General features: G+C 41.3%; 1 protein-coding gene across 1 annotated transcript; it reads right to left on the bottom strand.

The window, feature by feature from the left end:
* Positions 1-3,363: 3,363 nt before the first annotated feature.
* LOC115929242 (heat shock 70 kDa protein IV-like) lies at positions 3,364-5,124 on the bottom strand. The gene has a single exon (XM_030997857.1). The coding sequence runs from the start codon at positions 5,052-5,054 to the stop codon at positions 3,450-3,452; it is 1,605 nt and encodes a 534-aa protein (XP_030853717.1). The 5' UTR covers positions 5,055-5,124; the 3' UTR covers positions 3,364-3,449.
* Between the last annotated feature and the right edge of the window lie 10,129 nt (positions 5,125-15,253).

The raw sequence follows: 15,253 nt of genomic DNA, 5'->3' as shown, positions 1-15,253 counted from the left end.
AGGTCACTTATGCAGGCCCTGGCATGAAAATGTCAAATTTTGGAATTTCCAATTTTTCCAACAAACAAAATTGAGAAAAATACCGGAAATCATGTCATTTCAGCAACATTTGTAAATCACTGGTATCGAATAAGAAATACCCCCCCCCCATCAGTACGCCAGCGTTCAGGGGCTCATGTCTTCTCACCCTATAACCAAAAAAAAAACACGCTCTCCCATCCTCCCACAATATTTCCACGATATGCGCGTATCGCTATTATAAAAACCTCCATCGATAAATATAGGTGGCATGCAGAATGTTTAGGAAATTTGATCCCTGTTAATTTTTATTTTCTTTGAATGGAATTTTATATGTGATTTAATTCACGTTTTATTACTGTTTTGTTCTTTTGGGTTAAAAATACAAACCATGTTTACTTTACAGCTTTTCTTTTTTTTTTTGGAGGGGGGGGGGGGCGTTTTTTTTTTTGGTTGCAGGGGGCACTCTGCCCCTCCACTTCCGGCGCCTATGCCCTCCCCCCCCCCCCACTCTCTCTCTCTCTCTCTCTCTCTCTCTCTTTCTCTCTCTCTATTTATCTGTAGTCGGGGGGGGGGGTACTTACATAAATATATCATGACATGCGGGGATGTGCCGCTCTAATGGGTCGTTTTTCACAAAAATGGGTCCATTTTCCCAAAAAAAATTGGGGGTTTGCATGGCGAACACCAGAAAATAAAAAATGAGCCTGTATTTCGCGATAAAAAGCCTATAATGGGTACCCTTTTCTGCCAAAATGACCCTTAAAAATGGAAGAACAAATTGAGCGGTAAAGCTCCATCCGAACCAAACCTAGTCTCCCTCTTCATCTCTCTGGTCCACTCCTTTTGACATCCATGATTATGTAGGAGCTCTTCCTCTTTCTTTTCCCCTTTCAAAATACTATATATGATAAACCTCAGATAATATGTAGGTCTACTGTAAGATGTACAAGTTTTTTCCTTTGTTTATCAAATCAGTAATAAACTTTATTCACTATATCATAATGTAAACACATAAACATTTTCTATGAATAATAATTTTGATAACAAATGAAACTACTAATATGGTAAACTTTAAAAAGAATGAATATGCTTATGTCAAAGTTCTTAAATTTAAGTTCTAAAATATTGCTTTGAACTTTATATTTCCTTAACAAATGTTGCTCGTGACGTCCAAGATTTTTGCTCGTGGCTTGACCGACATTTTTCATTTCATTTATTTCCACAATAACAGCAAGTACAATTTACAAAGTCATTCCAATTAAAATATTAACATACGAGAAATATACATAATTATGGTACATGCAATGCAGTAAAAGTACACAATGAATAGAGACTTAGAAGATGTTTGCTTGCTATATTGCGAAGGAAACTTAGGAAAGCATAGCTTGTAATTTAGATTCCCTAACATAAAATATCATGGTACAATGTATCATAAAGTAGAAAATACAAGGAAAAGATGGGGAAAACGGGACGAAACAAAACAAGACAATACAATCATGACAAGCACAAGAAAAGGACACTGAAGTTTGCATTCTGCAGCTACCGTGCACTAAAATCATTGCGCGACATTGGTTGCTATAAACCAAATCCCAAGGCAAAATGTATATTTGATTTGATTTGATTTCTACATTTTTTCCTTATGAAATATAGCTGAATAACAAAGAACATATAAATGTAAGGTATAATACAACATAAACAAACAATAATTTCTTCATGTCAAAATGTATTTTTTACATAAGATATGTACATATAATAACGAAACTTAATATTTCCATAACATATAATCATAAATTTAAAGTATTATCCGAACTATTCTGTTGGAAAAGTGCAGGAGACCGCAAAGTGTTACATTGATTCTTTAAAAGTAGCTTTAACTTCAGATTACGTTTAAATGCAAACAGACTTGGTGAAACTAATCAAGAGAATTCCAAAAGATCGGGCCAGCGTAGCCGATTAAAGTTTTCTTTAGACAAAGAGTTTTTAACATTGGAATATGGTAATAAGAAGATTGTCTCGTTGGGTAATCGTGGAATCTCTCATATTTTTTAAAAACAACAAAGTTAATGCATGGGGCAACTCGTCCAGATTCAGTTGATACACAATACAACCCAGACGCAGATTATGTAAATCAAATATTTTTAAAGCAATAATGCAATAAAACAATTGATATGAACGGACTAATCTGTTCTTATGACAAATTATTCTCATTGCCCTGTTTTGTAGCAACAATAATTTATCCAGTTGATTTATGGAGGAGTTGCCCCATGCTAATATCCCATAATTCAAATATTGAAGGATAAGGGTACTATGCAAATTAAGCAATATATTGGAGGGAAAATCATTTTTAGTTTATTACTCCAAAATTTCTAGACTACCTTGATGAAAGGTACATGTACTCTTTCAATGGGTCGCTATACAAATACATTAAAGGTTTTTAAAAAGTACTAAAATGACTAGTCATCTGAAACTTTTTTTTTTAAAAGCATTGTAACAAAAAGGTCGCCAGTACAAACAGTTGATGTTAAATTATAATGTATATAAAATATATTTTTGGAATCTGATTTGTTAAAGGTAAGTTAAAGGTAACTATGTCCCTTTTGCAGCCAACCTCAAATCTCTAGAACTTTGCAGGAATTATGAATATGTCATGTATGTCCTATCTATGAAATTTAAACGTTAGCAGTGTCCTAATATTCAAATTATGCAAGGAAACCCGTTTACTTGCTAGACTTCACTGTCAGACACTATTGAGTGACTGACTGACTGACTTTTTTCTTCTTTGGTAATAACATACATAAAATGAGCTGGAAAGGGTACATGAGCATTTGCCTACATCAATAACCCACTTCTTGTGATGGCCAAAATTAAACTGAGGGAATCTTTGCGCAGCATAAAACGTATGACCATTCTGTACAATGGTCTGAAAATCAAGACTATTACTTATTGGCTCTATAGCTCCTACGTCAATTTGACAACTAATAATCGTTATTTTTCAACTTGAAGACATTTTCAAGCCCCACCTTTTTTAGGGAAGTTCTAAATTAGTATTATCTTTCAAATGCCGTTGGAATTTAACCTTTTCATTTTTATGGCCTGCAAATGGGACATAGTACCTTTAAGGGAGGCGCGATAGCTCAGTCGGTAGAGCAGCGGTCTCGTAATCCGGTGACCTGGGTTCGAAACCAAGACGATGCGCTAGTGCCCTTTGGTAAGGCATTAATCCTCAATACCAGGTCCCTTGGAGAGGACCTAAAGCCGTCGGCCGTCTAGTTGCTTACTTACAAGCATTAGGGGCTTTTAGATTTGCACGAAGACAATGTGGATTGCTACATGTACGGTCGACGTCCTTTTAATGCACTGCCTTGAATGGACGTCACACGTATCAGTCCACGCAAATCTAAAAGTCCCTATTTATGCTTTCTTAGCAGTCAGGTAAAATAACCTGAGCTACTACCTGCGTGTATTTTAGCCATGATGGGAGAGCATGTCTTCTGCAACTCATTCAACTTGAACGACAGTTCTTCCTTCTTTGCCAAAGAGTTGTCATCCATCCAAGTAATGACGACATCAACTGCTTTTGTAACGACTTCCTTGTCGTTGGAGCTAAGCTTGCTCCCTACTGATGCGTCTCTGATTGCGGACTTGACTTTGTAGGCATAGCACTCGAGTTGGTTGCTGGCTGCGATGCGTTCCCGGTGAGCATCATCTTCGGCCTTGAATCTCGCGGCATCGTTGATCATACGCTCGATTTCGTCTTTCGATATCCTTCCGCTGTCGTTGGTGATGGTGATCTTTTTGCTACGACCCGTGCTCCTGTCCTCGGCAGTGACGTCCATGATGCCGTTGGCGTCGATGTCGAAAGTGACTTTGATCTTAGGGACGCCCCGAGGTGCAGGAGGGATACCGGAAAACTCAAACTGGCCAAGTCGATTATTGTCTTTGGTCAAAGCTCTTTCTCCTTCGAACACTATGATATCCATGGCAGACTGGTTGTCATCAACAGTAACGAAGTTTTTGGTTGCCTTTGTAGGGATTGTTGTGTTCCTATCAATGAGCTTTGACATCACACCTCCTATTTTTTCAATGCCAAGAGAGAGAGGAGCCACATCGACTAGAATAACGTCTTTGATTTCTTCGCTTGGGTCATTTGATAGGATGGCAGCTTGGACAGCAGCACCATAGGCAACAGCTTCATCAGGATTGATAGACTTGTTGAGATCCTTGCCGTTGAGGTATTCCTGGAGAAGCTTCTGAATCTTCGGGATCCGTGTTGATCCACCTACAATTACCACGGTGTCAATCTTATTCTTGTCGATTTTAGCATCACTGATGGCCCTCTCCACTGGCTGCAGACACTTTTTGAAGAGATCTGAACACATCTCCTCGAATCGTGCTCTGCTGACACTTGTTGAGAAGTCGATACCTTCGTAGAGTGAGTCAACTTCGATGTTTGCTGTAGTACTGCTTGACAGTGTTCTCTTTGCTCGCTCCGCTGCTGTTCGGAGGCGACGGAGCGACTTTGGGTTGGACCTCATGTCTTTCTTATGCTTTCGCTTGAACTCCTCAGCAAGATGATGGACTAGTCTATCATCGAAGTCTTCTCCTCCGAGATGAGTGTCACCGGCTGTCGACTTCACTTCGAAGATATCATCATCAATGACCAGGATTGAGACATCGAACGTACCACCACCGAGATCGAAGATGAGGACATGTTGCTCCCCCTTCAGCTTCTTATCGAGTCCGTAGGCGAGGGCGGCAGCGGTGGGCTCGTTGATGATTCTGAGGACGTTGAGGCCAGCGATCACACCTGCGTCCTTCGTTGCCTGTCGCTGTGCATCGTTGAAGTAAGCTGGAACAGTGACGACGGCATCAGTGATCTTCTGACCAAGATAAGCCTCAGCTGTCTCCTTCATCTTGGTCAAAACCATCGAGCTAATTTCTTCTGGAGCCAATGTCTTCCGTTCTCCCATGTACTCTGCCTGCAGCACCGGCTTGCCTCCTTGGTTAATGACGGTGAAAGGCCAGTGCTTCATGTCTGATTGCACGTTGTCATCTGTGAATCTCCTCCCAATAAGACGTTTGGCACCAAAGATTGTGTTCTTATGATTCCTGTAACGATAATAAGTTTGTCGTGAGATTCTTGTTTATAAAAAGACGTTTTAATTTGTCCACCCGTCATTGAAATTATATCTTTCTAAATAATAGTTTTAGATAAACAATTGTTTAAACATAGAAAATGTTAGATGCTGCTTACAATAAATTGGCTTGCATAATAATCGGCTTGCATGCTGACATACATGCTTACGGTCGCTCCATATGAGAGAGGGAAAGGATAAGGGAGTCCTGAAAAGGATTGTCGGTAATCTTTCTTTCTTGAGGCCGCATGGGTGTCGATCCCGGGAGGAGGGGGATGATATCCCCCCCCCCCAATATTTCAGGTGGGGGGGGGGGTGGCCTGTATAATCATCCCCCCAATAATTCACCATCAAAAAAACAAAATGAAGAGAAAAATTAATGATGAGAGCCCGATGAGAGTTAATGGTTAGTACTCGCAAGATGGCATGTCTTGTCTCATCTTATTATGTCAGTTTCCCGTCCTTTGTGTCCCGTTCTGTCATTCTTTTCCTTTTTGTATTTTTTGATTATTTAGATACTTTAAAATGGTTTATGAAAATATGTTATTATACTATATCTACTTTATTGTGATGATTAAGACACTCTAAAATGATTTATGAAAATAATGTTCATATTATATTTATTCTTGGGAACCTACAATAACAAGCTATGCTTTCCAGTTGGTTCCTGTTTCATTTTTATAATTTTGCGTATCTGGTATCATAAGTATATCTGGGTGTAGAAGTAGATAATGGAAGTTTGTTGTTTGGTAGTTGGAACGTAAGTTTTATATCATGTTTTTAAGAAACAGACAGTTTGCATGAGATCAGGAGTAGAAATTTTCTGTCATTTTGAGAACTAAATTTTGCATCATTGATGTTCTGTTTCATTGAATTGAGTTTCCCGCAGAGAGGATTCAGTTGTGGCATGATAACATTCAGGTGCATATAAGACGGAGCGGATGCATGCCCCGACCTTATCAGGACATTATTACCCTCCGAAGAGAGTCAAAATGAAGAACCAAACAGGCGCGTAGACAGGGGGGCAGTGCAGTCGCCCCCACTACTAAAACGCCGGCCAAATAGAAGAAAAAAATGTGAACTTGATTCAAACAAGGATTAAGAGTAGAGAACGGTACAACGAATCGTCTTATTTCTCTTATAATTTAATGAAACGTCAAAAGAAACTGAATTTAGACAAGGATTAAGAGTCGAGAACGGTACAACGAATCATCTTCTTCTAATAATTTATGAAACGTCAAAGCTTCCGCGCTTCGTGCGGGAGGGGGGAAACTGAATTTGGACAAGGATTGAGAGTCGAGAAAGGTACAACGAATCGTCTTCTATCTTTAATAATTTAATGAAACGTCAGAGCTTCCGCGCTATGCGCGGAGGAAGGTGAACTTGATTCAAACAAGGATTAAGAGTAGAGAACGGTACAACGAATCGTTTTCTTTCTCTTATAATTTAATGAAACTTCAAAGCTTCCGCGCTTTACGCGGGAGGGGGAAAACTGAATTCAGACAAGGATTAAGAGTCGAGAACGGTACAACGAATCGTCTTTCTCTAATAATTTAATGAAACGCCAAAGTGAACTCCCCCCTCCCAGCACCCACCCCCTAGGGGTAAGTGAATCGCACGCTTCGCGTGCTCACTACCGCCCCCTAAAATGAAATCCTGGCTACGCGCTTGGAACCAAAAGCAATATGTTTTTCATTTACTAATGATAACTAAGTTTTGGGAGATATCCTTACACAGAATATTGGAATGGGTTTTTCACGATGAATGTTGTTTGGAGACATCAATATTCATAAAATGTATGTGTCTATCACCAGGAAATACAGAATTTCCTGTCTACATGAACCTTTCCTGGTTGCTTATTAATGCATCTTTCCCACTGGTAACATGGTAACAAGTTGATATCCCTCACCATTGGATTATTTTTTGGTAATGTCTATATATATATTTTTTAATAGATGACATCAGTCTGGTAGGCCTACGCTGCAGGCAAGAGTCAGGACTAACATTTAGGATGTTATTAATTTTATTACCACTCTTATATTCTGTGAAATGTTATCTTTATTGAGGGTGACTTGAAAAAGTTAATAACTCGGAAGGGAAGGGGTGCAACCTGCCACACGCTTCTACCTCTTGGTTGCTTTGATCTATTGCCGAAAATATTTTGGCCACTATCATCCCCCCAACCACGGATACAAATCGACACCCATGCTTGAGGGTACGATATGTGTGTTCCTGAGAAGGACTTTTGGTAACCTTTCCTGAGCTTATAGATCTACATATTGCTCCGGTTGTCTCATTTTCGCTCGCTGGACCATTATTGCCAGCACAAACGTAGCTAGTTCGCCGTCACTACCAAACTAGAATGTTCCACTATGTTGGAGGGTGTATATGCCATTAGGTATGATGTGTGAACCGGGTGTGCGGAAATAGTGTGTTGGGGAGGGGAAGTAAGAGTGTTCATGTGTGTGGTAATTGTATGTGTGTCAACAATTAAAGACTGATACATGACAGATGGCTAATCATAAATCTACAATAACGAGTAAACTGTGTACATCACAGTCCACAGATAAATGTGCCTTGAACGTATAGCAGACGGCAATCGGTGGATCAGACGACACTTGATAGTGATTTTGTATGTGAGATTGCTTTGCTAAATATAAAATACAAAAACCAATTCCATATCTTTAAACTATCATTAATAGTTAGTAAAATAAACCTACCAAACTACATAATACAATGAAATACTTGACTGAAGGTAGGGGAGTTTGATGTGGTGCACAATTGCACCCCTCTGTAAATAATCGAATAGTCCATGGCGTTCATGAATATTCATGTTTTTGCTTACCTCGGCTAAATGGAAACATTACGGTGGGAGGGGGGGGGGTTGGCTGAAATAGACATAATGAACAAATCAGAAATGATCTATGATAATTCATGCTTGTTATCCTTCGCGTGCTTGACCTATAATCTTACAATCGCGTGCAAATTGAGTCTAAAGTTCGACTTGTTGCACATGTGTTATATGGGCTGTCAGAGTAAAATGGGAAATTTGTTCTTATTTTATTTGTTTTCCTATTTTCAAGGTCATCTAGACATTAGAGGGCGTTAGTGATAGATAATATTTCGCTTGTCTGAATATATGCAAATTAGGGTGTGGTGCCGAGAATGCTTAAAGGTGTGTACGTGTGGACTTAAAACAGGGCAGTTGACTAGAAGACGAGGTTGTAGCTGGACGTGTGAGAGGGCTTGAACATGTACCCTTATGTGTGTTGTGGAAGTTGCTACCAGAGCCTTGATTTTGTATTCGGCGCAAGCAGTCCTTTTCCTCAGGCGACACCGGTACGAGAGGTATCCTCCATGTAGCCCAGAACCTCGATTTTCCTGCCATTGGCACCATTTTGTCAACATAACTGTAAGTAGCTTTCTTTACATAACCTATGTGTGATAATGAGATTCAGATAATTTACATGTTTACAGTGTGCAAGAAGCACCACGTTAGAGCAAATTAGCTCGTATGTGTATCAAAAGTAATTATTCACGAACACGTGACGAAAGAGCCGTTCATGAACTATCGTTCTCCTGAGCGTCGTTCGATAGGGGTAATTATATACGTTTATTGATATAGATGCTTTAACGCTTCATGCATACATTTTGAAATTATATGTAAAAGAACATTGTATTTTGTGTTAATGAATTAACGCAGTACAACCTAGTAGTAATGATGAGAAACAAGTTATTATTGAAATTATTGTGCTAGCAATGACTTAATTTCTCTAACGAATTTTTATTGACATAACGGAATTCTTATAATGATTGATTAAGTTTGTGGGTCATCATCCTTCCGACACAAGTCTCCAGGGATCTATTCCTCGTAGAAACCATGTCGGTTTTGGATCTTCTGATATAGCAATTAAATCTATTTTTGCCCGGGTCAGTTAGATTGGTGACCCTAGTTAATAATGAAATGAAAGTGTAGTGGAATGTTGGTTTTGTTATAACCGGATAAAGAAAGTCTGGTGAAATAACCTTTATTATTTCATCGTTTGCTTTATTCGAAAATGAGTTTAGAAATAAGTGTTGAAACCGTAGAAATTAAATATCATGTATTTTGAAGGATATATTGATAATTTCATTTATAGCCGTAAGAGCGGACAAGAACGTTCTTCACTACTAACTAGTAGCACGCTGAGCGTCGTCGAACAAGCATCCAAGCATCGAATCGTCGAACAAGCATCGAATCGTCGAATTAGCATCCGAGAATCGCCGAGTCAGTATCCGGGATCTTGAAGCACGTGACCGATTGCCGTAACAAGCGATTACGGGACATCAACCTTCACGAGTCTTCAAGCATCGAATCGTCGTAGGAACCATGTCGGTATTTGATCTTTTGATATAGCAAATACCAAGCAGAAGGCTTTCGCCTTATTTCGGACAATTGTCTTAATTTCGGACACTTTAAAAACTGGGAAGTTAACTTGTACGAATTACACTCGTGGGTATTGGAATAATTAAATGACTGTACGTATTTGTAATATTTGTGTAACAGCAGATTTATATGAATTGGGAAATTAACTTTAGACGGGATTACACTTTTGGGTATTGGAGTAATTAAATGACCTTACGTATATGTAATATTTCTGTAACAGCAGATGTCTATGAATTTAGATGTTGGTGTAGTTGTCAAATAAAAGTCTGTAAAACTCATTTATGAGAGTCGTTGTGGCTATTTTGTATATCTTGACAATAATTGGCGACCTTGCCAGGACTGGCGGAAAAAAAATTAAAATTGTTAGGATTACAATAGGGTTGTTATTATAGCTGGGATTTCTAATATTTGAACGACTATAGGATATTTCTGGAACTTGCATTTAATATTTATAGTGTGCATATGTTTCTGTATAATATTTTCTTTGTATGTTACCTACTGTATTACAGGTTAGAGGTAATCAACTGGAGGTACATGCAGGATACCTGGTGACTGGTGCACGTTCGCCTTCCACATCGTCGCTCTCCACGCGCTGCTAAATTGTTTCTGGCTCTGGTGGTAAGTTCTCATGTGAATGACTGTGAGTGTTTGACATGGATGTTGAAAAGTTAGTAACGATTGGGGAATCTTTGGGACTCACAGGTTTAGAATTAAGGGATTTCTTAAAGGTAGAACAGGACAGAGAGAGGGATAAGAGAGCAGAAGAGCGTGAGCGATTGAAGGAGGAAAAAGAATTGGCAGAAATTAGGTTGAAAATAGAAAGTGTAAAGCTTGAGCAACGAGGTAACCAGGATAGTAATAACAGTACTCATAATATTCGTCCCCCTAAACTTCCCTCATTTGTTTGTGGTAAAGACAAATTAGATGTTTACTTACTTAGATTTGAACGTTATGCGGTTGCGCAAAAGTGGCCGTCAAATGTTTGGGCTGTAAATTTAAGTGCTCTGTTAACGGGAAAAGCCTTGGACACTTACTCCCGGTTGAGTGAAGACGATGCTCAAGATTATAATGTAGTGAAGACAGCGATATTGCAGCGGTACTCGCTTACTAGTGACGGTTTCAGAAAGAAATTTCGGAGTTCGAAACCTGATTCGGGTGAGACAGCCGAGCAATTTATCATTAGGCTCAGGAGTTATGTTGATAAATGGATTGAGATGTCGGGACGCCAGAAGACGTTCACCGATGTAGTGGAGCTGTTCCTTATAGAGCAGTTTTACACTACCTGCTCGAAAGATATGGAGACTTTCATAAAGGAACGAAAGCCGAAGGGACTCAAGGAGGTCATAGAGATTGCCGACTGCTTTGTAGAAGCAAGATCGGGATGGCAGGGTGGGACTGGTAAGTCACACACCATTAAACCCACTTCTCCTCCTCTGCAAGCAGGCTCGAAACCAGCAGGCTCGAAACCATCAGACAGGTCGCAAAGCCGTCCTGGTGGTTGTTTTATCTGTGGGAAACTAGGGCATCAGGCAAAGCATTGCACGCAACGGAAGAGGAAAGAGGTTGCAGCTGCGGGAGCTGAGATTCAGAGTGAATCGGACAAGACGTCGAGCATGCCGAAGCAACCTCAGAGACAGGTCCATGACAGAGATACAGATTCACTCCCGGAGTCGACTGGTCGGGATAAAAGAAGGGTGAATCGTCATGAGTCGGAAATGTACGATGTTAATGCATGTGTGGTAATAGTGTCTTGTTTCTCATGTACAGATGTAGAAGGAGAAGTCACTGGGATACAATCGGAGTTGGCATTGCCGATAGTTAGTGTTGCGGGTGGAGCTAAACCCCTCCAGCTTATGCCAGTCAAAGAAGGGATCATCAACGGCACGCGTGTCAAAGTCTTGAGGGATAGCGGATGTTCCACAACCTTTGTGAAAATGGGACTTATCAAGCCAGACCAATTTGCTGGGGAAGAAAGGAGGTGCCTCATGATAGATCGTACTATGAGGACGTTCCCCGTTGCTAAGGTAACGCTTGACTCACCCTTCTTCATTGGTGAGGTGGAAGCATTGTGTGTGGATAATCCTATCTATGATGTAGTTCTTGGGAATATTCCAGGTGTTCGAGAACCGAAGGATCCGGACGAAGACTGGAATGGTGATACATGTCTAGCTGTAGAGACAAGAAATCAGCGGAAGAAAGAAAGCAAACCTATCCAAAAGTTGAAGGTACCAAAGCAGACTGACGTTGCTACCGCTGAAGAATTCCGAAAAGAGCAAGCTAATGACGCAACGTTGGGGCGTATACGAGAGCAAGCCGAATCGGGAGTAGTCAAGACAACTAGAAATGGGAACCGGTCACTCTTTCGAAGAAAACAAGGATTGTTATATCGCGAGTTCCAATCCGCATCAGGTGATGTCACCCATCAGCTAGTTGTTCCTTGTAAATTCAGAGGACAGATTCTGCGGCTTGCACATGAGTGTCTATTGGGTGGGCACCTAGGATCACATAAAACCGCAGAAAGAATCTTACAGAATTTCTTCTGGGGTGGTGTAAGAGCGGACACATCTCGATTTTGTAGGTCGTGTGATGTGTGCCAGCGCTCAGTGTACAAGGGTACGGTAAGGAAAATACCATTGGGGGTTACTCCCTTAATTGATGAGCCATTTCACCGTGTGGCTGTTGACATTGTTGGCCCTATCGCTCCTATGACGTCACGAGGTTGTCGGTATATACTGACGCTCATGGACTACGCGACAAGGTATCCTGAAGCTGTTCCACTTAAGAACATAGATACAGTGTCCGTAGCGGAAGCTCTTTTCAGCATCTTCACTAGAGTTGGATTTCCCCGTGAGATGTTAACCGACCGTGGGACACAGTTCGTGTCAGATGTGATGCAAGAAGTGAATAGGTTAATGTCAGTACGCCACCTTACTACAACTCCCTATCATCCGGCCTGTAATGGTCTCGTTGAGAAGTTTAACGGGACGCTTAAACAGATGCTTAAGAAGATGGCGGAGGAGAGACCCACTGACTGGGATCGATATATAGATGCACTCCTCTTCGCATATCGCGAAGCACCTCACGACAGCACAGGATTCTCTCCATTCGAACTTCTCTATGGACGAGAGGTGAGGGGCCCCTTGATGATCCTGCGGGAACTTTGGGCAAATGATGAAAGCACGGATGCTGAGACAAAAACCACATACCAGTATGTGATGGATCTGCGTGAGAAGTTGGAAAATACAGTCCAGCTGGTGAAAGAGCAACTGACGAAATCGCAGTCTGCGTATCGAGCGCAGTACAACAAGAAAGCCAAGGCTAGGTCTTTCAAGGTTGGAGATGAGGTGTTACTACTACTTCCTACAGACAGGAATAAGTTACTGATGCACTGGAAAGGCCCTTTCAAGGTAGTAGGTAGAGTTGGTAAACTCGACTACAGAGTTGACCTTGGGTCAAGGATAACTACTTTCCATGCGAATCTTCTCAAGGCTTATTATCGTCGAGACGATAATAATTCAGATGCTGGAATAAAATATCCAGCAGTAGCAGGTGTATCTGTCATTGAAGAAATTGACGAGGTCAATGATGACGAAGATGCACAGACGACAACCAAGATGAGGGTAAACGAGCAACTCATCGAAGTCCCCAGCCTGAGACAGACTCAGACAGTTTCTGATGTCTGCATTGGAGACACACTTTCTGAGGAGCAGAATAATCAGCTGAGGCGACTTATCGGTAATTATTCGGACGTTTTTACAGATGTTCCTAGCGTGACCAGTTTGGGTCACCACGACATCAAGTTGACAGATCCTCGACCGGTAAAGTCCAAGCCCTATCCTCTTCCTCACGCTCTCCGACAGGTGGTTGGTGACGAAGTCAAAGAGATGCTCGAGCTTGGGGTGATTGAGCCATCATCATCCCCATATGCCTCTCCGGTGGTTTTGGTCAAAAAGCCGGACGGGTCTAACCGATTCTGCTGTGATTACCGTAAGCTGAATATGAACACAGTATCAGACGCAGAGCCCATACCTGACCAAGAGGAAATCTTCACTGCGTTAGCGAAGGATCACTACTTCAGCAAACTGGATCTCACTAAAGGATACTGGCAAATTCCCCTTACTGAGAATGCCAAACCCCGTACAGCCTTTATCACCCCTAATGGCCTTTTCCAATTCAAGACAATGCCATTTGGTTTGATTAATGCCCCGGCCACCTTTAGTAGAGTTATGCGAACTTTACTTCGTGATCTTGATGGAGTTCATAACTTCATTGATGATATCTTGGTACACACAGTTTCTTGGGAGAAACATCTTGAGGTTCTGAGAGAACTCCTAAGTCGCTTACGCACAGCCAATATGAAGGCAAAGCCGAGCAAGTGTAGTCTTGCTCAAGAGTCTCTAGATTTCTTGGGACATAGGGTTGGTGGTGGAAAGCTCCAACCGATGACGAATAAGATTCAGGCGGTACAAGAAGCACCAAGGCCCGAAACGAAACGACAGCTGAGGTCATTTCTCGGCCTAGCGAGTTACTATCGGAAGTTCGTACCTTGTTTCGCAGAAATAGCCGTACCCCTGACGAATCTGACAAAGAAAGGCAAATCAAACACCGTAGAGTGGGGAGAGACTGAAGAGAGAGCTTTTCGATGTCTCAAGAGCAAGATCTCAAATGCTCCAATCTTGCATCTGCCTGATGTCGACCGCCCATTCATACTTCGAACTGACGCCTCCGAGACTGGTATAGGTGCAGTCTTATTACAGGAGTTCGACGATGAAAAGTTTCCGGTGGCGTTTGCAAGTAGAAAGTTGTTGGATCGAGAAACGAGATACTCTACCATCGAGCGAGAGTGTCTTGCTGTAGTCTGGGCAGTACAAAAATTCGAAGCCTATCTCTACGGTAGGGAATTCGTACTCGAGGTTGACCACGAACCTCTTCGCGCTCTTCGTCGAGGGAAGCTCGCGAACGGACGTGTGCTCAGATGGGCGCTTGCCTTACAGTCTTACAGATATCGCGTACAAGCGATAAAGGGTAAAGAAAACGTAGGAGCAGATTATATGAGTCGTATTTGCTGAATATAAAGGGAATGTAGAAGTACACATTTTGTGTTGGTTAATGTTAGAGTCCCAAAATATTTTCTGAAAAAGGGGGTAAATTGTCAGAGTAAAATGGGAAATTTGTTCTTATTTTATTTGTTTTCCTATTTTCAAGGTCATCTAGACATTAGAGGGCGTTAGTGATAGATAATATTTCGCTTGTCTGAATATATGCAAATTAGGGTGTGGTGCCGAGAATGCTTAAAGGTGTGTACGTGTGGACTTAAAACAGGGCAGTTGACTAGAAGACGAGGTTGTAGCTGGACGTGTGAGAGGGCTTGAACATGTACCCTTATGTGTGTTGTGGAAGTTGCTACCAGAGCCTTGATTTTGTATTCGGCGCAAGCAGTCCTTTTCCTCAGGCGACACCGGTACGAGAGGTATCCTCCATGTAGCCCAGAACCTCGATTTTCCTGCCATTGGCACCATTTTGTCAACATAACTGTAAGTAGCTTTCTTTACATAACCTATGTGTGATAATGAGATTCAGATAATTTACATGTTTACAGTGTGCAAGAAGCACCACGTTAGAGCAAATTAGCTCGTATGTGTATCAAAAGTAATTATTCACGAACACGTGA

Source organism: Strongylocentrotus purpuratus, unplaced genomic scaffold (genome assembly GCF_000002235.5).
Source record: "Strongylocentrotus purpuratus isolate Spur 01 unplaced genomic scaffold, Spur_5.0 spur5_scaffold_4, whole genome shotgun sequence".
Taxonomy (NCBI): Eukaryota; Metazoa; Echinodermata; class Echinoidea; order Camarodonta; family Strongylocentrotidae; genus Strongylocentrotus; species Strongylocentrotus purpuratus.
The sequence above is the reverse complement of the archived record's forward strand: the minus strand, read 5'-3'. Positions and strand labels throughout refer to the sequence as shown.